The sequence below is a fragment of the Melanotaenia boesemani genome, chromosome 2, assembly GCF_017639745.1.
Source record: "Melanotaenia boesemani isolate fMelBoe1 chromosome 2, fMelBoe1.pri, whole genome shotgun sequence".
Classification (NCBI taxonomy): domain Eukaryota; kingdom Metazoa; phylum Chordata; class Actinopteri; order Atheriniformes; family Melanotaeniidae; genus Melanotaenia; species Melanotaenia boesemani.
In genome coordinates, this window is record NC_055683.1 from 4,847,179 (window position 1) to 4,874,446 (window position 27,268).

General features: G+C 39.5%; 1 protein-coding gene across 1 annotated transcript; it reads left to right on the forward strand.

The window, feature by feature from the left end:
• Nucleotides 1-15,044: 15,044 nt before the first annotated feature.
• LOC121653972 (scavenger receptor cysteine-rich type 1 protein M130-like) lies at nucleotides 15,045-25,658 on the forward strand. The gene is made up of 10 exons (XM_042007783.1): nucleotides 15,045-15,087; nucleotides 15,226-15,261; nucleotides 15,347-15,658; nucleotides 15,946-16,260; nucleotides 16,548-16,862; nucleotides 20,490-20,777; nucleotides 20,887-21,180; nucleotides 22,269-22,583; nucleotides 24,140-24,277; nucleotides 24,380-25,658. Exons 1-10 carry the CDS (start codon nucleotides 15,066-15,068, stop codon nucleotides 24,742-24,744), a joined length of 2,400 nt encoding a protein of 799 aa, XP_041863717.1. The 5' UTR covers nucleotides 15,045-15,065; the 3' UTR covers nucleotides 24,745-25,658.
• Nucleotides 25,659-27,268: the final 1,610 nt, after the last annotated feature.

Genomic DNA, 27,268 nt, shown 5'->3' on the forward strand with positions numbered 1-27,268 from the left:
ACATTAATAAAAAAAACAAAACAAACATTTATTTAATATTTTGTATCTCAGAAAGTATCTCAGAAATTCAGAAACACTGAAAAGAAACAAACTGTTACAGTGTTTTGTCTTCCATCCAGTAGGGGGCAGTCACAGTATAGGAGTGAGTCAGCCCTTCTTGGTCAGAGGGTGAGTAAAACAAGAAGAAACAGAAGAAGCAGCAGCAGAAGAAGAAGCAGAAGCAAAAGCAGAAGAAAGAAAGAAGAAGAAGAAAAAAAAAAACTGCCAAACAAACTGTTATGACCCCTTTTTAAAAGCTAAGGAATTTAGGGTCCATAACAAAAACAAACCAGACCAACTTAAAGATACAATTTATTAAAACCCAGGTTTTAACAAAAGATCTTTAATAATAAATCAACTAAAGGTGTCCTATTAGGTAATATCTTGTCCGGTACAAGTAAAAAGAAAACAATTAAAAGGTGTCCTCACTATGAGGTAACAATTAACACTATTAAATATAGAGAAATAAACAAACTAAATCACAGTCTTACAATTATCCTTAAAGTTACAAATTAAAGCTTTCTGTACAAACCAAAGATCAACTACCAAAACGTCTTCTAATGAGATAAACCAAAAATCCTATACAAACTCAACACAAATGGCTACTCACAAAAGGTTAATCAACACAAAAAGCACAATCGTGCACCAACTACAGGGAATTACTAAAAGCTCTTAAACCACAAAGGTACTCTCACAGACCAGCGTCTTGACCACAATCCCAATTTGGCAAACTGAGCACCCAATGTAACACAGCTGCCCTGATTGATGGTGCTTCCTCCTTTTTAAAGACCTGGAGTCCCGCTGATTGGTCCTTGGGAAGGAAGTGCGGAACAACAGCCGTCCAGTCACAGAAGTGTAGAGGTTGGTCCCACCAACGGTAAGGCTGAAAAGGCGGCGACCAATCAAAGAGGAGGTGGATGAGGAGGGCGGTCACAGTCTGATCCGCAGCCAATCACAGGGATGCAATCTAGGAGCAGCATGTAAATAACACGCACACAAGCACAAAGAAACATTGATGTAAGTTTAATTGGAGAAAACTAATCTTAGTGGAGTAATAGGTGTTTCCAGTCCAGCTGAGTTTGGTCGTGTATTATCTCCAGTGTATGAGCCAACAAAGCTGAATTTATGCATTTTGATTGTTAAGATTTCTCTCCCTTGCAAATGAATGTGTATTAGTTTAATTTACAGTGTGAAAAAAAATCATAAACGGCTAAAAAACAAAAATCCTCAATAAGTACAATATAATAATGAATCTAATTCAGAAAAGAAATAAGGGAAATAGCTTCTCATGTGTATACATGTGATTTTTACTTTTATACTGTGAATTTGCGAAGTTGAGTACTTTAATTGACTGAACAACATTTAGCCTAAAGGACCATTTATGTTCCCTTATGTGCGTAATAGGGACGTATGTTTCAAGAGTTTTCATATGTCTACGCCCTTCATGCCTCCATCTGTCTTTTATTTTGCCATGACACTAGTGGGCAGTGCTGAGTTCAGAGTTCACTCCCTTGTTCTAACATTAGTTTTGGACACCGGTTGGTGGTGATAATGCACCACTATAAAGTTGTTTGCAACCACCCAACACACTCACATGGCCTTTCTTCAAAGGCTCTTGCTATCTAGTTTTCTTTGTCATTCTCTTCTTACTTTTTCCTCCTCTCTCTGCTTATCTTCTTCTCTGATGTCTTCCTTTCTCTGGTTGCATGTTAGCTAACACTGACACCGCAGTTTCCAGTGGTTTTTCTCTATTTGCTGCGTCAAATAGTCTAATACAAGACTAGCCAGTGAAATGAGGAGTATAAAGCTGGAAACTAGAGCTGGGTTTTGAAAAAGGTTTGGAGTTTCTTCAGATTTAATTAATCCAGTATTGATAAATAAAAGTCAATTTTGTTTTCATACTTTTCTTTTTCTAATGAAAACAGTGACCCTACTCTCGCGTGATTTACCAATGTTCGGTAAGAAAGCACATTTATACCCAAAATCAGCTTCTCTCCAAAATTCAGATATTCTTAATTCATCACTGGATCGCGTTTTCCTGTAAACTATTAGCAGCACATTACCTCTAACGCTAATGGAAGTGGAAATAACAGGAAGTAATGTCACTCCGTATGTATGTAAATCTGATAACAGAGTGCTAAATGTAGACAAGATGTTTTGAATATCGCATATCAGTACTGCATGTAGACGCGTTAGACCAGATTATTATGTGATTAGTCCAAGATATCTGATTTTCATAGTCATGTAAACAAGCTCAATGTTTTATTAAATTGCCTTTTTATTCAAGAAACATTAGTGTTGTTACATAAATATCTGTAAATGAACTGAATTGGGTTTCATTTAAATCTAACTGAATCAGACTATTGTGAATTGAATCTAACTGATTCTGGAAATAAGTGATAATACCGAGCCCTAACTCATATTACATCTTCTAAAGCTTATCATCCAATTCCATAAGCACCTGTGCCAGACTTGATGGATAGCGTGCTGCATATTACTTTTGCAAAACTTTTAAAGACAATAATTATTTTCCTAAGCTTAACTTTTATATATACTACCTCATAGAAAATATTTTAAGATAAAACCTGCAGAATTGTGAGCCACTAACCTCTTGTTTATACCTTTTTAAACCAGGACTTTGCAGACTGGTGTGATATTGTGGAAAGTGGCTAAAGTTGATAGGTTCTGTGCCTGCATGAGCATGCACATACACAAACCTGAATTTCTCAGACACAATTATTATACAGGCTGACAAAAATTTTATATATAACTACAAGCTCTTGCAACAAATTCTAACATTAATTTACAAGCTCAAAATATATCTGGATGGAATTTGATTACATGAAAAAAACTATTGGATGCAAAGTGACTATGTACAATTCATCACATAGAATAGAATAGAATAGAAATACTTTATTAATCTCTTTGGAGAGTCATCAGGGAAATTTGGGTACCAGCAGCAATACAACACCAACAGTAAAGCAGGACAAGCACAAGACACAATATATACAGGTACAAAGCAAAATATAGTGTTTGGTCAATTTGGTATAAAATTGTTTCAGATTTGTGTTGTTTTAGATAAAAAAAAAAATATATATATTGTTGCCTTGCCCTCATATATTACTTTTGACCTGATTTGACAGATCCTGTCATTTTAGATTTTGGAGGAATCAAAAGATCTCAAATCAAGTCCCCTGGAGAAAAAAATAGGTAAGACCAGGTGCAGGGGAGTCTTTGCCAAGCAATGGAGATATGCTCAAGGTGTTTGGAATCCCAAGGAAGAAAAGACCACCAACCTTGACCAGTTTAGATCTATTTCATTGCTTGAGGTCAAAAGCAAGATTTTCTTCAGCATTGTATCGAGACGTCTGATAGAATTGTTGTTAAAGAATAACTACATCGACCCATCAGTGCAGAAAGGTGGGGTTCCAAGGATGCCAGGATGCAGCAAACGCCTATAGGTCAATACCACACAAGCTGGGGGAGTCTACACTAAACCGACACTGTTCCCAGTAAGATCAATGACTTCGTCTTGGACTAACACGGCCGCCATCTTGGGCCGCAGCCAAGATGGCGGCCGTGTTGGCGGCTGTGTTGGCGTGAGTGACAAGCCCGAATGCTCTGCAAGACGTTCTGCCCGACTTTGCTTGATTTTTACTGGTTTTATGAGCTTTTAGCTGTTTTAAGTCTGTTTTAAGCCTTTTAAAAAATCTGAACTGTACATTCAGACCGTAGCTTTTAATATTCCGGTTTTTATAAAGAATGGTTTTAACCAGAAATTAGAGAAGGCTTGAAATGGCTGCCTCGGCACTTTCCGATAAAAGCCTGGAAATAACAAACAGACAGATCACCAACCTGAAAGAAGACATCCGGAAGCTATCTGAGGAACTGAAGTTCAAAATCAATCAACTGAATTCCCTGATGGATGTAGCCCACCAGCAGTCGATTCACATAGCGTCACTTAAAGTGGCTCTCCAGGACACAATGCCTTGGGACCCTGCTACCTCGCCCCGGCCCTCTTCCAGCTCCACGCCGAAACACTTGCCATCTTGGTCTGAGGTGGTTTGCTGTCCCAAAAAAAGACTCCAATAGTGCTTGCCTGGTTTTATGTAACTGTTTCCAGGTTTGGTCTAACGCACTGCTGCCCGGCTGTGACTCTGTGGCTGCCGGGACTGCCAGTGCGAAATTGATCAGCGCATCGCCGGTCATCCCAGGGCTCCTCGAAGCGTCGAAAGCTTCTGAAAGCTGTGGTGAAAAGACAAGCCGACATGCGCCCCGGGAGTCTCGGCCGGGAGCTCTAGCTGGATCCTCCCTCTCTTCTCCTGCGTCCACTTCTGCAGGAGCCGATGTCTCTCCTCCCGCCACCGCGGAGACCGCCGCATTGAGCTCTGATGCGGTAGGCCGCCCTACCGCTACCTGGAGACTACCAGCGGCTGGTGCTGGCCCTCGTGTGCTCATCGTGGGGGATTCTACTGTCCGTCATGTCCACGTGAACAGGTGCAACACTTCCTGCCACTCAGGTGCAGTAGTCACTGACATTAGCCACTCCGCCCACCAACTTTCTCAGCATCACCCCTCAGCTCCCACCATACATGCAGGCACAAATATCTTAAGTTCCAGCAGTCAGAGACACTAAAGATGGATTTTATCAACCTCATTGACAATATCAAACAGTTAAATAAACACTGCATTATTTCTGGTCCACTACCTTCACCCCGTTATGGAGACATTAAGTTCAGCTGCATCCGACAGCTTCACATCTGGTTAAAACGTTACTGTCACTCCTTTAACATCCCATACATCGACAACTTCACCACATTCTACAATAGACCATACCTTTTCAAATCAGATGGTTTACACCCAGATCATACAGGTTCTCATCTTCTCTCCATGAACATTGATCTTACCCTCCAGTCCTGCAAAATTTTTTCAGATTGACGGTCCAGCCAGTATACTCCTCCCCCAATTAAAACTTACTCTCTGATACATCACATACCAGTACACATCACCAGCAGACAATACATACATGTCTGTCCACATTCACATACTCTTACTGTCAGATGTCTCCGTCCCATACATACAGCTCCCAGTACAGAACACATATCCACAACTTTACAACGGAACTTTCCTGCAACACTAAACATGACTCTTTTAAACATCAGATCACTGTCAAACAAATCTTTTATTGTCAGTGATCTGATTATAGAAAATAATATTGACTGTCTCTTTTTAACTGAAACTTGGCTCGGCACTGATGCTTCAGTAATCCTCACCAAGGCATCTCCCCCAAATTTTAATTTTTTACTTTCTATCAGGAGAGGTAAAAAAGGCGGTGGAACAGCTTCGATTGCTCAACAGTCATTGTCAGCACAAATAAATTAATTGACAAACTATTCTTCATTTGAGCATCACTCATTTGTTTTTAACAACCCGCCTGTTTTATTCAGTACAATTTACAGACCACCTAACCCTCCTTCCTGTTTTATTAAAGAGTTTTCAGAGTTTTTATCAACTATACATATTAAATACAATAAGATTTTAATAACTGGAGATTTCAACCTTCACATTGATAACAGTAGTGATCCCTATGCCAATGAGTTTTTAAACATTTTAAACAGCCTGGGCTTTCATCAGCATGTCACACAGCCTACTCATAACAGAGGACACACCCTGGACCTGGTCATTACCTATGGCCTGTCCGCTGGCGTGTCCTCTGTTGTTGATCTGGCTGTGTCAGACCACGGTGAGAACTGTGAGGAAACGATACATTACTTCTGAAGTGGCTGCAAATTTTATTAACATTTTCAACCAAACTCTTGCTCAGATCTTACCTGCATCGTGTGATTTTATTGTTGACCATTTTAACAGCAAACTAAAGTCAGCCATGACTCACCAGCTCCACTTAAAACAAAAACATTAGGAGTTAAATCAAAAACACTGTGGAGAAGCCAGGAAATTAATGAGTTAAAAAGAAGCTGCAGGAGAGCAGAGAGGAAATGGAGGAAAACTAAACTAACAGTCCATCATGGAATTTTAAAAGAACAACTCAAAATCTACAATAATTCAGTAAAACAAGAAAACTCTACTACTCAAATCTCATCACGAATAATAAAAACAACCCAAATTTCCTTTTTAAAACCATTGATCTCTTAACAAACATAGATTTTAACAAGCCCTCCATGCCTCCATCATACACTGCATGCGAGGACTTTGCAGACCACTTCACAAGTAAAATCAATACTATTAGATCCAGTCTTTTATCTCAATGACATGTTGACTTTAACAGACCTGAAGCTTTGCTTTTACCTGAGGAAACACTGGAGAGTTTTGTCCTGGTAGATGCAAAGATGCTTGGTCGAGTTTTCTCCCAACTAAACCCAATAACCTGCTTTTTAGACCCAATTCCCACATTACTTTTAAAAACATTTTATGGTTTCTTTGAGCCTGAGCTTTTAAACATAGTAAATTACTCTCTTCAGACGGGTGTCTTCCCTGCTGCCTTTAAAACAGCGGAGGTGAGGCCCCTTCTGAAGAAGAGTAATTTAGAGCTAGACATTCCTGATAACTACAGACCTGTATCCAACTTATCATTTTTAAGTAAAATGTCAGAAAGAAGTGTTTTTATTCAATTACAAGAGTTTTTGAATGAACACAAGATTTTAGAAAAATATCAGTCTGGTTTTAGGACAAACCACAGCACCGAGACAGCCCTTTAAAAAGTTGTTAATGACCTTAGACTTAATTTAGACTCACAGAAACTTTCTGTCCTGGTTTTACTGGATCTTAGTGCCACCTTCGATACAGATTTTACTAGACAGACTCAGAAGTCTGGTGGGCCTCTCAGGTACTGTTCTTAAATGGTTTTACTCCTATCTCACAGATCGCCAATTCTTTGTAAGTATGGATACCTGCTCCTCAAGGATCGATAAAGTCAAGTGTGGGGTTCCCCAAGAATCAATTTTAGGCCCGATACTTTTTAATTTGTACATGTTACCTCTTGGGATTGTCATCAGGAGTTGATTTTCCCAGCTATACTGATGATACACAGCTTTACATCGCCGTGTCTCCTGATGACCTGTAGCCAGTTAATGTCATTTTAAACTGTATTTTAGATATTAAGTCATGGATGGCAGAGAACTTCTTACAGCTCAATCAGGACAAAACTGAAGTTTTAATTATCGGTCCTGAGGGCAAGAGAGAGATCATTTTATAAAAAAAAAATCTTTTTAATCCCTCTCGGTGCGTGAGAAATCTCGGTGTTCTTTTCGACCCTGAGCTGGATTTTATTACACACATCAGAAATATAACAAAAACTGGATTTTACCCTCTTAAAAACATAGCCAGAGTCTGCCCATTTCTCTCCCTTGCCAGCACAGAGGTGCTGATGCATGCCTTTATTTCAAGTAGATTAGATTACTGTAATGCCCTGCTCTCTGGTCTTCCTAAAAAGTCCATCTTAAACCTACAGCTACCTCAGAACTCAGCGGCACGTGTTATGATGAGGAACAGATTTAGGACCAGTTTTAAAATCGCAGCATTGGCTCCCCGTGCATTTCAGGATTGATTTTAAGGTTCTTTTAGTAGTTTATAAATGTCTTAATGGTCTTGGGCCCTCTTATTTATCAGACTTTCTTTTAAGTCATGAACCCTCTGAGGTCCTCTGGTACTGGCCTTTTAGTTGTTCCAAGGGTGAGGACCAAGACATACGGCGAGGCCTCTTTCCATTGTTACGGCCCTCGTCTGTGGAACAGTCTGCCGGAGGGCCTCAGGCCTGCAGAGAATGTTGATGTTTTTAAAAAGAGGCTTAAGACCTACTAGTTTCCTCCTTCTTAAACAAGATAAACAACAAGAGAGAAGCTAAAAAGGCATCCTTTAGAAGTGCTTGAGACTTGGCTGTGACAGAAAAGCTTATCAGCTGATCTCCGACAGTCCTGTCATGATTCAAAGAGCAACAGAAGAGGGAGGAGGGAGAGAAAGTGATGCAGTAGAGATGTGACGTTCATGAACGAATCGATTCTTTTGAACGACTCTTTTAAATGAACAATGGGAACCGATGGGAACCAGAAGAAGAATAAAAACACTCAATGAAATCTTTCACACAGTCACACGCACACACGTACACACACACGCACACGCACACACACACACACACACACACACACACCAATATGATAATATTGATAATATGTATATGCAATATTTACAGTGTACATGTTTGGGCGGAGTGTCTCAGTGGGTAGAGTAGTCGTCTTGTAGCCCAAGGGTTGCCAGTTCGATCCTTGGTCGGTTGCGCTCATGTCGAGGTGTCCCTGAGCAAGACACCAAACCCCTAATAGCTCCTCATGGGTCGAGGTTTAACGCCTTGCATGGCAGCTTCCACCATCAGTGTGTAAGGGTAAATGTGACATATCATGTAAAGCGCTTTGGGTAAAAGCACTATTTAAGTACAGACCAATATAAAACCTTTTGAATAGTGCAAGTTAAAGTGACATGTGTAAATGAAAGTGTTGTTCAGGAGAAAGTAGGACACTGTGCCAATATCACTACAGGTCAAAGTTCATAGTTCTGACAGCCTGAGGGAAGAAACTCTTTCCTATTCTTTCTGTGTTTGTCTCAGGGGCCGTCCCCATGACACCGAATTGCAGTAAAACCACAAAAGTATTTTAGCAATCCCTGCTTTCATCCCTACAAAACCAGGAATTAGCCTCCATGAGACCGATCATGTCTGAAACCAGGTTTGTAACCTCTACTGTCTGTGGTACTGTGAGGACAGCGTAACTGCTCCACTAGAGGATTTGAAGTCAGTGTGATGAACGCGCACCAAACACAACAATAATGGCGTCGATGACAACTGTGTTGTGGTGCTGTTCCAGACAGTCCTGGTTTGTGTACAGCTTTAACACCAAAATGCACTGCTTTTACAACACAGTGCTGCACCGTTGTACCATCAACAGCAGGAGCAACAGATATGTAATTATCTGCACATGCACTATGTCTTGTTCAACTCTGGAGTGTTACTCTTTAATCATCGTAGCGCCCCCCCACAGCCTTATAGTATGTACTACAGCGGTTTTGTAGTGATGTTGAAGCCTTTCTCTTAGTTTTTGCCACCGTTGTCACACCTGAACCGGCATTGGTGCTGTTTGGACTCAAAAAAACTGGGTCTTTGTACAGATAAGTGATGTTTGGTTTTCACCAGATCTGGTTTTCTGCATTGTGGTCTAACATCTTCACAACATCTTCACTCACTAAGAAAAGAACAAGACAAATGTTTTCTGCATTTTTTTCTTTTATATTTGGGCAGTGATAATAAGAAGAGTATAGGTAATAATAATATAGTAACAGTTAAATAGTTAAATGGTCAAAATGTGGAACAGTAAGGTCATAACTAACACCTACTTTCGGTATTACTTACCCAAACCAAGTGGTAGACTTGTTTACTACCAAACAATAGAGCAGGTAGTTAACATTATAATGCCCTGTGCATCATGTTTGGTGCATACAATTTTTGAGACCTTTTCACAAAACCCTGCTTACACAAAATCTTCTGGTCCTGCCCCTTTTTGATACGATAAAAATGCAATAATGTGGTACAACAATTTTAATATATCATAAAACGTAAATATAGAAAATTATATATATATATAATTTTTCTATATAGTCAGCTCAATGAGCCCACCTAAGTGAGAAGTTTAGTACAAAACAGCTACACCACCCAACACTGGCAAATTCCACAGAAAAAGGCAACAGCCTCTTCCTGTGGTAACCCTGTAGAGACATACGCCCACCACAAAAACACCAAAATATTAAGTAAGGAGACAGTCTGTACCAGTTAAATGTGGCAATCTCTAAACACAGGCAATGTGTTAACACATGGCCACGACTTTGTTACACGTGACCTTGCAAAGAAATAGATTTTCTTTTGATGTCACCAGACAGGTTTGGTAAAAACCAGTAAAGATGGCAAGTACCTGTCATCAAATGAGTAAATGAGAATTACCTTTTAAACTTCCTCTACATATTGGCTTCGTTTTTGTTGAGTAAATACTTTGTGTGTTGGTTTTAATCTGAGGCATTTTTGTTATAATTTGAACATCTATTAAAGACTAAATGATTTTTTTTTTTACTGTGCAAGGAGTTAGAAATGAAAAAGAGTTTGCTTTGTCTTGTGTACAATCAATAAAAATACACTTAATTAAAAAAAAACAATAGAAAACAAGGAATTCTTATAACTGAAAAAGCCTCATTAAAGCTGTAAGAACAATGAAAACGAAGCAACTGTTTGATGGCTTTAAAAAAACAAACATGCGCACAAACTTGCACTTGTTTCCATCTCACCGGTTCTCTGCATTGCATAAGATGCATGTTTAATCAACCACTCTCCTGTCATGCTTCACTCCACACACACACAACATTCAAGTCACTGCCATCCTTACAACTCCATTTCCTTCCTGTTCTTCATTTCTGCTGCTCAGACATAGACAGAGACCCAGCAACCTTTAACTTGAATAGTGTGAGGAAGAGGAGATAGAAACCATCTTATTTCTCATAAATGAAGCACCAACCTGCCCAAATAGTGCATTTCTGTAAAAATTCATTAAACAGCTCAGAGCATGTTTTTGTGTCTTTGTTAACTTCAGTGGTGAATTATTCTGCTGGTACAGTTACCGTCCAGGCATCAGCTTAAAGGGGAGTCAGTCTAAACAAACACAGTGATGAATGAACATGGGTACAGCTGCTAGCTGATGGCTTAGCTAACTGGTCAAGATGATTTAATATTTTATTTAACAGATAAAATATGTGTAATGTTAATTATGAATTGCATACAGCAGTTAAACAGAGGTTTGCATCATGGTGCTGTAGAAGCTTAAAGCTCAACATGTGGAGGTTGAAAACAGGATCACCGGCCTGCAGGGTGACTCCAGACTACCACAGGATTCACTCTGAACTGCACGACCACTGTGGTCGTTTTCACATAGAAACCTCTTTAGCCTTCTCACTCCACGAGGCTTACTGAGCTGTCAGCATTGCTCTGTGGGCATGTGACTGAACACTATCTGTTCATGAAAGCTTCAAACTAATCGATGACCCATATTATATTTGTAAAGAGATTTTCTGCACACTGCTTTGTTTCCAGTTAAAATGATATAAAAATAACTCCAACAAACACCAAAGATGTCGTTCATGAGCCGCTGTTGCATTGGTTGCAAAAAAAAAAAAAAAAATCCTATAATGAAACCCAGTATAGTGACGACCTCTAGAGGATGGTCATGTATACTGCAGTGTTCTGAGCTGGATTAGATGTTAATGAAAAGAAGGTCTTTATTCTCGCTGTAAAAGTACCCACAAGCCAATTAAAGGATGTTCTGAACAGAAGATTAAATTACAGTCAGTTATATCTCAGGGCTGCAGATACTGTTGATGTTTGTAAAATGAGGCTCAGGACCCACCTTTCTAGCTTTGCTTTTGACTGTTTTTTAATTTAATCTAGTTTAGTTTAATTTTGTTATTTATTATTAAACTAATTTGTCCTTATTTATTTATTCAGTTTAATCACTAATTATTCAGAGTAATGAGTCATTGTCCAGATCTTCATGTGCTGTTGGATCCATTTAATTTGAGTCAGGTGCGTTGGAGCAGGGACACATTGAAAACCTGCAGGACTGCGGCCCTCATGTAATCCATTTGTGGTCTTGTCTTTATTTGTATATGAAGTCCATCCGTACGTTGGGGTTTACCCTGGTGAGCAAAAGAGTACCTTCCCTCTGCCTTCAGGTGGGGGGCACGGGTCCGGACTGTTGTTAATGCTTATGCACCAGGCAGCAATTCCCACCTTTTTTGGAGTCCTTGGAGGGGGTGTTGGAAAGCACTCCTTCTGGGGACTCCCTCATTCTGCTGTGGGACTTTAATGCCCACGTGGGCAATGACAGCGAGACCTGGAGGGGTGTGATTAGAAGAAATGGCCCCCCTGATCTGAATCCGAGTGTTGTTTTGTTGTTGGACTTCTGTGCTTGTCATGGATTGTCTATAATGAACACCTTGTTCAAGCATAAGAGTGTCCACATGTGGACTTGGCACCAGAACACTCTAGGCCGCAGTTCGATGATCGACTTTGTAGTCGTATCGTCAGACTTGCCGCATCTCTTGGACACTCGGGTGACGAGAGGGGCGGAGCTGTCAACTGATCACCACCTGGTGGTGAGTAGGCTCAGATGGTGGGGGAGGATGCCGGTCAGGCCTGACAGACCCAAACGTGTTGTGAGGGTCTGCACAGAACGTCTGGTGGAGTACCCTGTCAGAAAGAGTTTCAGCTCTCATCTCTGGCAGAGCTTCAACCATGTCCCGGGTGAGGAGGGGGACATTGAGTCAGAATCGTTTCCAGTGCTGGTTGGACTCCGCCAAGGCTGCCCTTTGTCACCGATTCTGTTCATAACCTTTATGGACAGAATTTCTAGGCGCAGCCAAGGTGTTGAGGGGATCCGGTTCGGTGGCCTCTGGATTGGGTCTCTGCTCTTTGCGGGTGATGTGGTTCTGTTGGCTTCATTGGGCCGTGATCTTCAGCTCTCACTGGAGCGATTCGCAGCCGAGTGTGAAATGGCTGGGATGGGAATCAGCACCTCCAAGTCCGAGACCATGGTCCTCAGCCGGAAAAGGGTGGAGTGCTCTCTCTGGGTCTGCAATAGGGTCCTGCCGCAAGTGGAGGAGTTCACGTATCTCGGGCTCTTGTTCACGAGTGAGGGAAGGAAGGAGTGGGAGATCGACAGGCGGATCGGTGCGGCGTTTGCAGTGACTCTGCATCGGTCTGTCGTGGTGAAGAAGGAGCTGAGCCAAAAGGCAGAGCTCTCGATTTACTGGTCGATCTACTTTCCTACCCTCACCTATGGTCACGAGCTGTGGGTAGTGACTGAAAGAACAAGATTGCGAGTACAAGCGGCCGGAATGAGTTTTCTCCGCAAGGTAGCCGGGCTCTCCCTTAAAGATAGGGTGAGAAGCTTGGTGATCCGGGAGGGGCTCAAAGTAGAGTCGCTGCTCCTCCACATCGAGAGGAGCCAGATGAGGTGGCTCGGGCATCTGGTTAGGATGCCTCCTGGACGCCACCCTGGTGAGGTGTTCTGGGCACGTCCCACCTGAAAGAGGCCCCAGGGAAGACCTAAGACGCTGGACGGACTGCATCTCTTGGCTGGCCTGGGAACACCTCTGGATCCCTTTGGATGAGCTGGTGAATGTGGCCGGGGAGAGGGAAGTCTGGGTTTCCCTGCTTAGGCAGCTGCCCCCGCGACCCGACTCCGGATAAGCGGCAGAAAATGGATGGATGGATGGATGGATGGATAAATGGAAAAGGTTTTTTTTTTTTATTTTTACAATTTGTTCATTGAGTCAGTTTAACATTTCTGTATTTATTTATAATTTTGGCAGTTTCGGTTTTCCATATTGAGCTGTGTCTTTATGATGGACACTCTCAGCATAACAGCAGTATTTCCATCTTCACCACCCTGGTAGTGTGTGTGTGTGTGTGTGTGTGTGTCTGTGTGTGTGTGTGGCACAGAAATCATGCAGAGAGAAATTATGTGTTGTGGTGTAAATAAGATCAAGACTGTTTTTGGTTTTTAGTACAAGTACAAAGTATAAACCTGTTCAAGAGGAGACTTCTGTGTTTTGGCCAGTTTGCATTTTATAGCTGGTAAGTGAAACCGTTTCACCCTCAGCTTTACGTCCTTGCTTGAGAATATAGAGCAGTTCATGTTTAGATGTTGTGTGATAATCCTCCATCTCATATTTCTGCATGGGTTCTGAGTGGTAGCTGAAATTTAAAAGATTGAATTGCAAACAAAATTACAATATTGATCAGAAAAGTGCAATTAGATTTTTGTGCCACTGAAATTAATGGAAAGAGCTCCAAAATCTTCTAAATTTTGTGCACTTTTCAAGTTTAAATATCATTACAACTTTTGGTTCTTCACCATGTTATAATTTTATTTTTGTTTTTAATCTCTGCTCTACACCTTTAACTTGTACTTTTAAATATGAATTATAGATCAAAAAAGAAGGAAATTTGTCTTTCCTGTGGGAAATATGATAACTCTATATTATATTATATTATATAATTTTATATTATATTATATTATATTATATTATATTATATTATATTATATTATATTATATGTGCCATGTGTGTATGAAAGCTCTCTACACATATTTGCAAGATTTCATGTGGCTGCTGGTATTGATTTAGGTGATGGGAACCAATGTGACTGTACAGAACACTCTGGGACATAAACAATATGCTGGATCCATTTTCTGAGGCCTCAGAGAATAACCTGATCATTGATGTTAAAAGGCCCAACTAGACCAGATATTTAACTATTTAACTAACCAGACAAATGATTACAATCAACAGAGGGCTGGGAATGCATCAGACGAGGCGAGGGTGCCAGGAATGGGTATAAAAGGGACATCAAACAAAGCTGTAATCTTTCCAATCGAGGATATGTCATGATTCACTGTGACAGTCAGTCAGATAATAATTAAATATTAATTTTAATAATTAATAAATTAATAAATAAAGAAAGTTTATGCTAAATTGCACATAACTATGGCTAGATAGAGGATTTATATAACCACATAGATAGATAGATAGATAGATAGATAGATAGATAGATAGATAGATAGATAGATAGATAGATAGATAGATAGATAGATAGATAGATAGAACATTATGTGTCTTTTAACCAATATTTTATTACTGAAAAAAGCAAGAGAATAAACAAAGAAACAAAACAACAACTAAAGAAAAAAAAAACGTGCGTTTATAAAAGTTGCCACAGCTGCAGCTTGCAGTTTCAGTGCTGTTTAGCTCATGCGAAAAAAAACAAGAGTCAGAGAGAGAGAGAGAGAGAGAGAGAGAGAGAGAGAGAGAGAGAGAGAGGGAGAGCACCAGATATAGAAACAGGAGGTGTCTCAGGAGTAGTCATACCATGAAGTGCATTTCTGTTTGAGACATTTTATTTAAGTTGTCTGTCTCAACCATGTGGAACGTTTTGGTCCTCGGTAAGACAAATTATGTAAAATATAGATCTTAATACTCTTTTTCTTTACTGAACAAATATATAATTTTATAGAGGTAAACTTTTCATTCAGTATATTTCAGTAAACATTTTAAAGAACCATGTTTTCTATTTCTTACAGTCACTTCTCTCAGCATCTCATCCCCACTTGCTGCAGGTGAGTTTATTCTCTTGTCTACAACACACATTAAACCTTCTTCCATTTTTAGTGAAATATGAACACATGTTGTATGTGTTTAAAGGTCTGATCAGATTAGCCGGGCCTGGGTCGACCAGATGTTCTGGAAGAGTTGAAATCTACTACAGTGGTATGTGGGGAACGGTCTGTGACGATGACTGGGACAAAAATGATGCTAACGTGGTTTGTAGACAGTTGGACTGTGGGACAGCAACCAGTGCCCCCGGTTCAGCCCACTTTGGTCAAGGAACTGGTCAAATCTGGCTCGATAATGTGAAGTGTTCAGGAAGTGAACATTCTCTACAAGCATGTGGGCATGGAGGATTTGGGACACACAACTGTGGACATGGTGAGGATGCTGGTGTCATCTGTTCAGGTGAGAAAGTATTTTGAGTATTCTGCTCAGTTTACAAATATCAGTCTGTGTTTATTTTACCAAATTTGTGACCCAGCCAGGTTATGATTTTTCTAAAAGATACAGATGTAGCTCACAAAGAGATGATATCAGCACTATTCTAGCATAAGTTAGAATTTTTATTTATCTTTATTTGATTATTTAAATGGCTCTGTGGACCAAATTGCCTTGTGCCATTTTTCATCTGCTTGTTTGCTCATATCTGACTTTAACTGAAATCAGAAGTGATTTTTTTGGTCTACTACCAGCTATTGAAATCAGATTAGCTGGGCCTGGGTCGACCAGATGTTCTGGAAGAGTTGAAATCCACTACAGTGGTACGTGGGGAACGGTCTGTGACGATGACTGGGATGAAAATGATGCTAACGTGGTTTGTAGACAGTTGGGCTGTGGCACAGCAACCAGTGCCCCCGGTTCAGCCCACTTTGGTCAAGGAACTGGAAAAATCTGGCTCAATGATGTGAAGTGTTCAGGAAAAGAACATTCTCTACAAGCATGTGGGCATGGAGGATTTGGGACACACAACTGTGGACACAGTGAGGATGCTGGTGTCGTCTGTTCAGGTGAGAAAGTATTTTGAGTATTCTGCCTAGTTTACAAATATCAGTCTGTGTTTATTTTACCAAATTTGTGAACCAGCCAGGTTATGATTTTTCTAAAAGATACAGATGTAGCTCACAAAGAGATGATATCAGCACTATTCTAGCATAAATTAGAATTTTTATTTATCTTTATTTGATTATTTAAATGGCTCTGTGGACCAAATTGCCTTGTGCCATTTTTCATCTGCTTGTTTGCTCATATCTGACTTTAACTGAAATCAGAAGTGATTTTTTTGGTCTGCTACCAGGTATTGAAATCAGATTAGCTGGGCCTGGGTCGACCAGATGTTCTGGAAGAGTTGAAATCTACTACAGTGGTACGTGGGGAACGGTCTGTGACGATGACTGGGATGAAAATGATGCTAGCGTGGTTTGTAGACAGTTGAGCTGTGGAACAGCAACCAGTGCCCCCGGTTCAGCCCACTTTGGTCAAGGAACTGGGAAAATCTGGCTTGATGATGTGAAGTGCTCAGGAAAAGAACATTCTCTACAAGCATGTGGGCATGGAGGATTTGGGACACACAACTGTGGACATGGTGAGGATGCTGGTGTCGTCTGTTTAGGTGAGAAAATATTTTGAGTATCCTGCTCAGTTTACAAATATCAGTCTGTGTTTATTTTACCAAATTTGTGAACCAGCCAGGTTATGATTTTTCTAAAAGATACAGATGTAGCTCACAAAGGGTTGATATCAGCACTATCCTAGCATAAGTTAGAATTTTTATTTATCTTTATTTGGTTATTTAAATGGCTCTGTGGACCAAATTGCCTTATGCCATTTTTCATCTGCATGTTTGCTCATATCTGACTTTAACTGAAATCAGCAGTGATTTGTTTGCTACCAGGTAGTGAAATCAGATTAGCCGGGCCTGGGTCGACCACGTGTTCTGGAAGAGTTGAAATCCACCACAACGGTGAATGGGGAACAGTCTGTGATGACAGCTGGGGTCTAACTGATGTAGAGGTGGTCTGCAGACAGTTAACATGTGGGACAGCACTTAATGCCACTTCATCAGCAGTTTTTGGTCAAGGAACTGGTCAAATCTGGCTGGATGAGGTGGCCTGTTCAGGAAGTGAAAGCTCTCTATTAAACTGTCAACACAGAGGATTTGTCACACACAACTGTAGGCAAGGCAAAGCAAGGCAAATTGATTTGTATAGCACATTTTATGTACTAGACAATTCAAAGTGCTTTACATAAAACATTTCAGCAGGGTGCAGAAAGCAATACAAGTGCATTAATAATAAAAAAAAAGATTAAGAAGATTAAAAGAAATGCAATTAATGAAATAAAAACAGAACGAAGATGCTAAAATAAAATAGAAAAAATGCAAGAAATAAAATTTCAGTGTGGGGAAAGACAATATTGAAACATGATTCCAGCTTAAAAGAACCAGATGTAGATTTTGATTTCTAAATAAAAACTAGTTCCATGCAGCAGAGAACAGGTGGGTCTTTAACCTGGATTTAAATAAACTGAGGGTTTCAGCTGATCTGAGGCTTTCTGGGAGTTTGTTCCAGACATGTGGAGCATAGAAGCTGAATGCAGCTTCTCCATGTCTGGTTCTGACTCTGGGAACTGATAAGAAACTGGAACCAGATGACCTGAGGGTTCTGGCAGGTTCATAATGGGTAAAGAGGTCACTGATGTATTTTGGTCCTAAACCATTCAGAGCTTTATAGACCAGCAGCAGAACTTTAAAATCTATTCTCTGATGAACAGGCAGCCAGTGTAAAGACCTCAGAGCTGGTCTGATGTGGTCTACTTTCTTGGTCTTAGTGAGGACTTGAGTAGCTGAGTTCTGAAGTTTCAGGTGTCTAATTGTTTTTTATGTAGACCTGTAAAAACACTGTTACAATAATCAGGCCAACTAAAGATGAAAGCTGGACTAGTTTTTCCAGGTCCTGCTGAGACATCAGATCTTTTACCCTTGATATATTCTTAAGGTGGTATTAGGCTGACTTTGTAATTCCCCTAATGTGTTTTTCAAAGTTAAGGTCTGAGTCCATCAATACACCCAGATTTCTGGACTGGTTGGTGTTTTTTAGGTGTATAGACTGAAGCTCTGTGGTGACCTTTAATCTTTTCTCTTTCGCACCAAAGACCATCACCTCAGTTTTGTTTTTGTTTAACTGAAGAAAGTTCAGACACATTAATGTCCTCAATGCATTTACCAAGAGCCTGTACAGGGCCTCGGTCTCCTGGTGACATTGTAATATATATCTGTGTGTCATCTGCGTAGCTATGGTAACTAATGTTGAGATGTAGATGTTAAACAGAAGAGGCCCCAGGATGGAACCTTGGGGAACTCCACATGTAATTCTTGTCTGCTCAGATGTAAAATTACCTATTGATATAAAGTACTTTCTATTCTCTAAATAAGATTTAAACCAGTGTAGTGCAGTACCAGAGAGGCCCACACAGTTCTCCAGTCGTTTAAGTAATATATTGTGGTCGGCCGTATCAAATGCAGCACTGAGGTCCAGTAAGACTGTAGACATGGTGAGGATGCTGGTGTCGTCTGTTCAGGTAAGGAACACTTCATTGTGAATTACTATGATACTACTTAAACATATGAGGCAAACATTCATTCTTGGTGCTGGTATCCTGTAGCGAGCAGCACATCCAGCACATCAATTTCACCTTACAAATGCAGGTCTTTCTAAATAGTTAAGGAGACTGTGTGAGTCATAACATGCTGATGAAATCTCTTACACCTCTAAATAAGCGTACTGAGCAAAAAGTCATGAAGTCTTCATAATATTTATCAGAAATAAAACAGTTTGATTTTAAGGTTTGTTTTGTTGTTTATAAATGTCTTAATGGTCTAGGGCCGTTTTATCTATTGGACCTATTTTTAAGACAATGAACCCTTGCAGACACTGAGATGGCCTCTTAGTTGTTCCTAAAGTCAGAACTGAAACTTATGGTGAGGCCTCATTCCACCACTAAGGGCGTGGACTGTGGAACAGCCTGCCAGAGAACCTCAGGGCTGCAGAGACTGTTGCTGATTTTAAAAGCAGGTTCAAGACCTTTCTTTTTAGCTTAGCTTATAGATGAAATTCATTTGATTTTGTTTAGATTTTCACTTATCTAATTATATGTTTTCTATTTATTTTCAATACCACCAATTTATGTGGGTCTCTATTTTATTCTTTCTTTTCTTTATTTTAGAATTTTCCTGAACTCCTTTATCTGTATTTTTATTCTTGTGGCTCTTATACGTTATCATTGTTTATAAGTTTATTTAATCTTGTTTTTACTTTTTAACTTCAGTGTTTTCCTCCTGGGGATCTTCCACACTGGTAGCTCTACTTGTCTGCGGGGTTGTTGCCATGGTGACTACCCTTGTCTGGGTGGCTGTGGTGTGGACTGGCCTGCTCTGACTTGGGTGGTTCCTGTGGTGGTGGCCTCTGTGGTCATGGGTGGGCTAACTTCGGTGTGACTGGATCCCCAAGATATTGTTTCCTCACAGCAGCGTCAAGCCAGATGTTTTTACTCTATTGATATTTTTATTTTATTTTCAGTTAAGAGACAGGAACTAGGGATGGGAGTTCATGTTCATATAGAATGGGGTATGGGCAGGTGGGGGGAGTGTAAATGGACTTTGTTTGTGTGTGTAAGTGCGTGTGTGTGAGATTGTGTGTGAAAGAGACTACTATGAGGTGTGTTTAAATTTGATATTACATTCACTGGTGTGTGAAGGCTTTTAAATTTTGTTTTTAATATGTAGAATTTGTTTTTATATGTAAAAAACTTTGTGTTGCTTTGTGGATGAAAAGTGCTCCATGAATAAAATTTGATTTTATTTGATTTGATTAGGTTTACAGGACCAATTACAGGAAGTGTGTTGATTTCTCTTTTTCACGTATCATTTTCACAATCTAATAATTAATTTTATCATTAAAGAACAATCACAACAACATATCAAACAATTTGTATCTGAAGTGTCAGAAACTCACTCAGTGTAATCTGAAGTATCAACCAGAGAAACTGAAAGTTTTCACAAATATTCATTCAGTACGATCACAAATCAGCATCTTCTTAAAAATAATGTTTTTCACTTGTTTCACTTGTGCATATTCCTTCTGTTGGACTATAACATGCTTAATGAACACTGAAAAGATCAACTAAACAAAAATAAAACCAGATACATTGTCTTAATCTAACCAGTGTATAACTCTTTCAGCAAGCCTCCCGAAGCCGAGTATCACCATGAATCCTGCTGGTGAGGTCACCTGGGGTCAGGACATCAGCATCACTTGTACAATCGCAGCTGAATTTTTAGGAGGAACATTTATTCTTGAAATGACCTCAAGTTCATTCAGAAAGACTCAAACACCAGGTTCCAACTCTGCTACCTTCAACATCCGAAACGTGAGCGCTGATCATTACGGATCATATCGGTGTCGGTATGAGATAAGCTTTTCTAGTGAAACATTCACCTCCCTCTTCAGTGATTCTGTCAATGTTACAGGTAAGAAAACAAGTGAATTGTGGCATGGTTCTTTGTTGCTCAAAAAGAAACAATAAAAAATAATAATAGAAATATTACTGACAGCACATTTATATTAACATTTTTTCAGTAAACTTTCCAAAGCCCAGCATCTCCATGAATCCTGCCGGTGAGGTCATCTGGGGTCAGAAAGTTGGAATCACTTGTTCGGTCTCAACTCAGGTTTTGGATGGAAATTTTGTCCTGACCAAGACCCGGAGTTCATTCAGGAAAACTACAACACCAGTGAGAAACTCTGCTTCCTTCTGGATCCATAAAGCAGACTTTGAAGATGAAGGATCGTACCAGTGTCAGTATCAGACAACAGGCTCCAGTCGGTACTTTGGCTCACCGTTAAGCGACCCTGTCAGACTCTCCATCAACGGTAAGAAAATCAAATAAATCACAGAGATAAATGATAAAATAATATCCACTGTAATATTGTAGGAGTATCATACAGTCCTCTACTTTGATAAGAAGGGTCTGTCCTCTTCTGATTACAGCACGATGACAGTGACTGTTTTATTATCACACATGTTTAATGTTTTATTTAAAAATAGAAGCACAGGTGTACAATTTGCCATTTACAGTATCAAATCAATACCATACAGATAAACAAAATAAAATAATCAAAAAGAAAACAGTAACTGTAACAGTACACACACACAGGCTCCCCTCCACATCGCTCTACAAATGTACACACTGATTATCACTGTAGCCAACGATCAGAAGCAGTAATACATCACCGCCCCCCAGTTTGAGAACCACTGGGCTGGGGGCAAAGAGCAGTGGAGACAGGGGCCTGCACAGTGGAAAAGGCGACGATTGTGTGTCGTTAGTTACCACACAAGCCTGCGGGGAGTGGTAAAGCGTCTTAATCACCTCCCCACCTTAAACTTCCCCAGTACATTAAATAAATATTCACTCTCCCGCTCTACCCTATCTTTTTAATTCATTCTAAAGTTGACAAATTTTACTTGAAATTAACATATTTTTAAAAATAGATTCATGTCTTTAATAGAAAGTGTTTTCTATTAAAAACTTAGTGCAACTTGTTTTTTACATGCAGCTCAGTAAAACCACAAACATAACCCCACATAATGTTTCTTATACTGTGTTTGTCTGTTGGTGATTTAAAGATTTGCAGAATAATGATTTGCTTCATTAATTATTAACAAGACAGTTCTAATATAGTTATGTTCAGTTCTTGTAAAAGCACATGTACATCATAACATATTAGCTTTAGCATGTTTAGCTGTGCATGGATTTTAGGATGACGGGTGTGTAATTCTCATTTCTACCACCAGTGACCGTTGCTCCACAGAGTCATTAAAGCATCTTGTTTTGTTTTACATGTTTGAGATAGTTGTACTGTCTTCCTGAAGCGAGATCAGATGTGTGTTTTCCTCTATATGAATTCTTTGGTTAAGGAACTTTATATTATCCTACTTCTATGTTTTCTTTCTGTCACAGTGAGACTGCAGAGGCCCAACATCTCCCTGACTTCCTCTAACACCTTCTGGAGTCCTGAAGGAGCAGTAGTTACCAAGGGTTCCAGTTTTACCTTCACCTGCTCCATCAACTCCAGTTATACTCAGGGAAGTTTTTTTCTCATGTTTTCTTCAAATGTCATGGACACCCAGCCTGCAGTCAACAACTCGGCCTCCTTTAACTTCCCTGTAGCTGATTACGAACACCAGGGTAACTACAGCTGTGTGTATGAGCTCACACTGTCTACACGGAGATTCAACTCTACTGAAGCAGCACCGATTACTCTTGTTATTAAATGTAAGTACAGTGTTTAAGACGAGTTATTTTATGTCCAGTGACTGATAGAAGGATGATAAATTGTTCACTAATCAGAAAGTATCAATAGAAACTCTGTTCAGATTGTAACCATCAAACACCCTGATTTCCAGGTTCTATCTCTGTGTGTTCAAACACACACATGAGCCTTGGTAAAAAAGGGAAACTCAGACAGTAGATAAGATTGAGCAAGATTCAAACCAAAACTTGATAAACAGGAACTATTTTCAACCTCTGTGTGGGCGGTTGTGGAAAAATTGTTCTGAGAACAGAAGTTCTCAGATGTTTTAAGGATAGTGTTTGCTTTAATCAACAATCATATATATATATATATATATATATATGACTGGTCATATATACCAGTCATATATATATATATATATATATATATATATATATATATATATATATATATAGCAGCAGTTTGTATTATTGTATGCTACAAGTTGAGCTGCATCATTACTGCCATTCTAATTTGCTTCATATAAAAAGATTCAAAGACTTTTATTGTAATTTTTACTTGTAACCTATGACATACAGGAGAAATGAAATGCTGTTTGTCTCAAAAAAGATAGAATACAAAAATTTTATAAAAGAAAAATAAGAAACAAAAAAAGATTACGATACAAATATACAAAAGTACAGATATAAAAAGATAAAAAACAAAGGAAAGCTAAAGTTACATTTTTTATATCTCTAATAACAAATCAATTAATTTAAACTAGAATCTAAGATAGTGTATATTCCTCTTTACTGTGTTAAAACTTAACACTCTGATGATGACATGTTTTAATCTCAAAAAGAGGTACATGAGCAGAAACCAAATAATGTGTGTGGTATGCAAAATTTCTCAAAAAGGTTGACTGCTTGCTCTGATGGAAATTAAATGTCAATGAATTGTGATGTCATACAAACTCCGTGGAGAGATCAAAGTGCAAAACTACGCAAATATCCAAGTTCAGTTTATGAATTACTAACGGGGTCACACAGTTGTGAATGAATTAAAATGCAGCTGCAGGCCATCAAATTAAATCAAATCAAACTTTATTTATAAAGCACTTTTCATGCTGGGGCAACACAAAGTGCTTTACATGAAAAAATCTATTTATGCATAATTAAAACAAAACAAGCCTTTGCAAGAGATTACTAATAGAGACCACATAAAAAGAAAGAATGATGAAAGAAGACCGAGAAAAAAGAAACATGAAAGAACGGTGGCAGAAGTATGCAATGGAGCATTGCTATCTGTGTGCAAGGAGCTGAAGAAAGATAACAGGGGATGAATCTGATGTGTGTTAGATAAGCCAATATTAATACTGTAATTTCAATAAGTTCTTTATAACAGCTGTTTGTACAAATAAAGGAGCATGTTAAGAAGAATAGTGGACCAAGTACAGTATCCCAGTAATCTGAAATGTATATAAAATTATCTAATTTTAACTTATTTCCTAAACCATGGAGGGGTAAAAATGTCTGTCTTTGTTAATAATCTGGCATGAATTTTGGAATAAAGTGATCTTACATTACCTCTCTTCTAGTGTCTTTGCTGCTGCTGCTGGTCTCTTCCATTTCCAGTGGAATTCTGCTGCTGCTACTGGTGGTCTTGATGGTGGTCTGTCTGGTCCGCAGGAGAAGGCGAAGCACCCAGCAGCCCATAGCCCTCTCCCAAATTCAAAGTCTGTGCTCAACGGGAAACACAAGTTTAGCATAACAAATACACACATTTCTTAGAGACACACTACATATTTACAGTTTTGCTCTGGTTGTTTGTGTTTCAGTGGCCGGCAGAGAGTTGAACACTTATAATGAGGATGAGGATGATGAGCAGGATTATGAGAATGTGGATCTTGTAGACATGACAAAGAAACTCAGGAAGGAAGAAACAGAAGAGGAGAGTGATGATTATGAAGAGCCAGTTGGTGATGATGACCACGATTATGAGGAAGCAGGTCCTGATTTATACTGTACAAATGCCAAGGAGATCAATGTGAGTGGGGAGGATTACAGTGAGGAAGACAGTGATGAAGATGACGAGGAAGAAGAAACCAGTGATGAAGATGATGACTATGAGAATGTATCACCAGCCTGTGAACAAATTGTGGACATATATCAACAGTATGAGGATGTATACCAGACCTTTTAGCTATCAGCTCATCAGCACTGTAGCATTGATTTTAATGAAGAACTGAGCTTTAAGCTGGAAAACGGTGCATGATGTAGCTTACTTGCTGTTAATCCCACAGTAATTTCACAGTCATTTATTAAATAAGATGGAGTTCTATTTTCTCTTTGTTTCTGTGGAACTTTCAGTTTTGCACCCTGACTGCTGAAGCAAGGAGTTATACACTGCCTGGCCAAAAACAAGGTCATACACTCTGATGTTTGGCTGGACCTCCTTTAGCTTTGATTCCAGCAGCATTCGCTGTGACATTGTTTTGTTAAGCCTCTACAATCTCACAACAATCATTTCCATCCAGTGTTGCGTTATATTTTCCTCCAAGATTGATGATGGAGAGTTCAACCACTACACATAGCCTTCTGAACCACATCCCAAAGATTCTCCGTGGGGTTCAGGTCTGGACTCTGTGGTGGCCAGTCCATGTGTGAAGATGATGTATCCTGTTCCCTGAACCACTCTTTCACATTGTGAGCCTGATGAATCCTGTCATTGACATCATGGAATATGTCCGTGCCAACAGCAAATAAAAAATCCATTGATGAGATAATTCAGTATATTGAGGTAGCTGAGGTCAGCTGACCTCATTCTTTGGATGCATAATGTTGCTGAACCTAGACCTGACCATGCTCTACAGTAACTCTGGATTACCATACCTCTAGTCTGAATGTTTGCATTCCTGTCCTTTCTGCTACTGTAATTAGAGATATTTACATCAGGGCTCCAGACTAACTTTTTTACGAGGAGCACAGTCGCCCCTAAATTAAATTTTTAGGAGCGCATGCAGAAAATTTAGAGGCACACATTGAAATAGCCTTGCAAAGCAAATATTCACATTTCCTCTCATTTTCACTGTATTAGTAATAAATACTTGAACAATAAAGTCAGAAATTACAACGTTTACAATTCACATTTATTTGTGCAGCAATTGACATAAAAAAAACATCTTACTGGCCGCACTAATACAAAACAAGTAGACATAGAACTTGTCAAATCAAATCAAACTAGATTTGATGATTTGATTTGATATTGACTTTGTAGTCGAAGCAGAACTTTGTCACCATCATCCCTCATAGGGCATGGTATGACTTATCCATGTAGTTCCTTGCAATAAACAGCTTCAGGGACTGATACTCCTCTCCAGCCACTGTTCCCACTCCTCAGTAAGAACAGTAGCTATTGGCTATCCTAAAAGTCGCTAAAAGTTGCTAATTAACATAATCAGCCTAGTACATATAGTTGTAACGGATGCTGCCATAAAGAGGGATGTCGTAGGAAAGGCAAAAATTGTACGTTTCATTTTCAGCCTGGTCATGAATCAGAGGTGGACGCTGTCTCCTCTGAATGCAGCTGGGAGCTGCTGTGTGAGGACCAAGCCTTGTATGGGTGCTTTTGGACGGGGGAGGGGTCTGCGTAGCACCCACTCCTCATTGGGAAGAGTAAACTACATTCATTCACGCCAGTCTCCAAAAGTCTCCAATAATACGAGAAAAAGTCGCTAGGTTTGGTGTTAGTCGCTTTAAAAAAAAATTAAATTAAAAATCGCTAGATGGGTCTGAAAACTCGTTATATATAGCAACAGAGTCACTAAGTTGGAAACACTGAGGAACAACAAATTCCCCCAAGACCCGCCTCTTTGCACACATAAGCGAATCACAGTGGTCGTTCGACCTCCGCTCACACACACATTGGCTGTCGTCTTCTTTTTTGGTGTTTGTCTCCTTTTCTCCCATTGAAGTTAGTTTGAGTCGACAAACCAGCAGCTAATTTGTGCATTACTGTGAACTACTGGGCTGAAGAGGGGAGCAGATGTTTGTTAGCAACAAAATAAATTCAGTTATAACTACTAGATGAAAAAGACCAGCAAATGTATTGGTCGACATTGAGTGAGTAGATGAAAAATTCAGCCGCACTGTCTCATGTTTTAGTCGCAAAATGCGATTATTTGGTTGCAGTCTGGAGCCCTGTACATGGAAAGCAACCATTGCATTTCAGGAGACACACTTCGTCACTATGTAGCATTCTGCAGGAATCTGGGAGATTTATGATGACATGAAAAAAAAGTGACCAAAGCATCTGAAAGCACCAACACAAGCTCCTTTTTAATTTTAATCAGCTTTAAAGACACATGAGACGCTGATCCTGGTGAAGACCTTTTTTAGATTATTTTGCCATGTAAAAGTAAAGGCTTAAAATAAGTTTAAAAACCACCATGGAGAGTGCCTTTGATTATTTTTATGCAATTTGCTCTTTAAGCGAGAACTCCTACATTTATTACTTTGAGAGATCATTTCAAAGGACCCAGAAGCTCTCCCAGAATTCTTGTTTTCCACACACTACGTAACTTACGTAACTTAAAACTCATCGTTCCGGATTTGTTTGATGGTATGATGGCATTTATCATGCCCATTTTTGGAGCCGTCCCTACCCAGCAGCGTCCTGAGGCTGAGAAACCACATTTACAATGTTTTCTTCTGGAAAACTGTGTAAC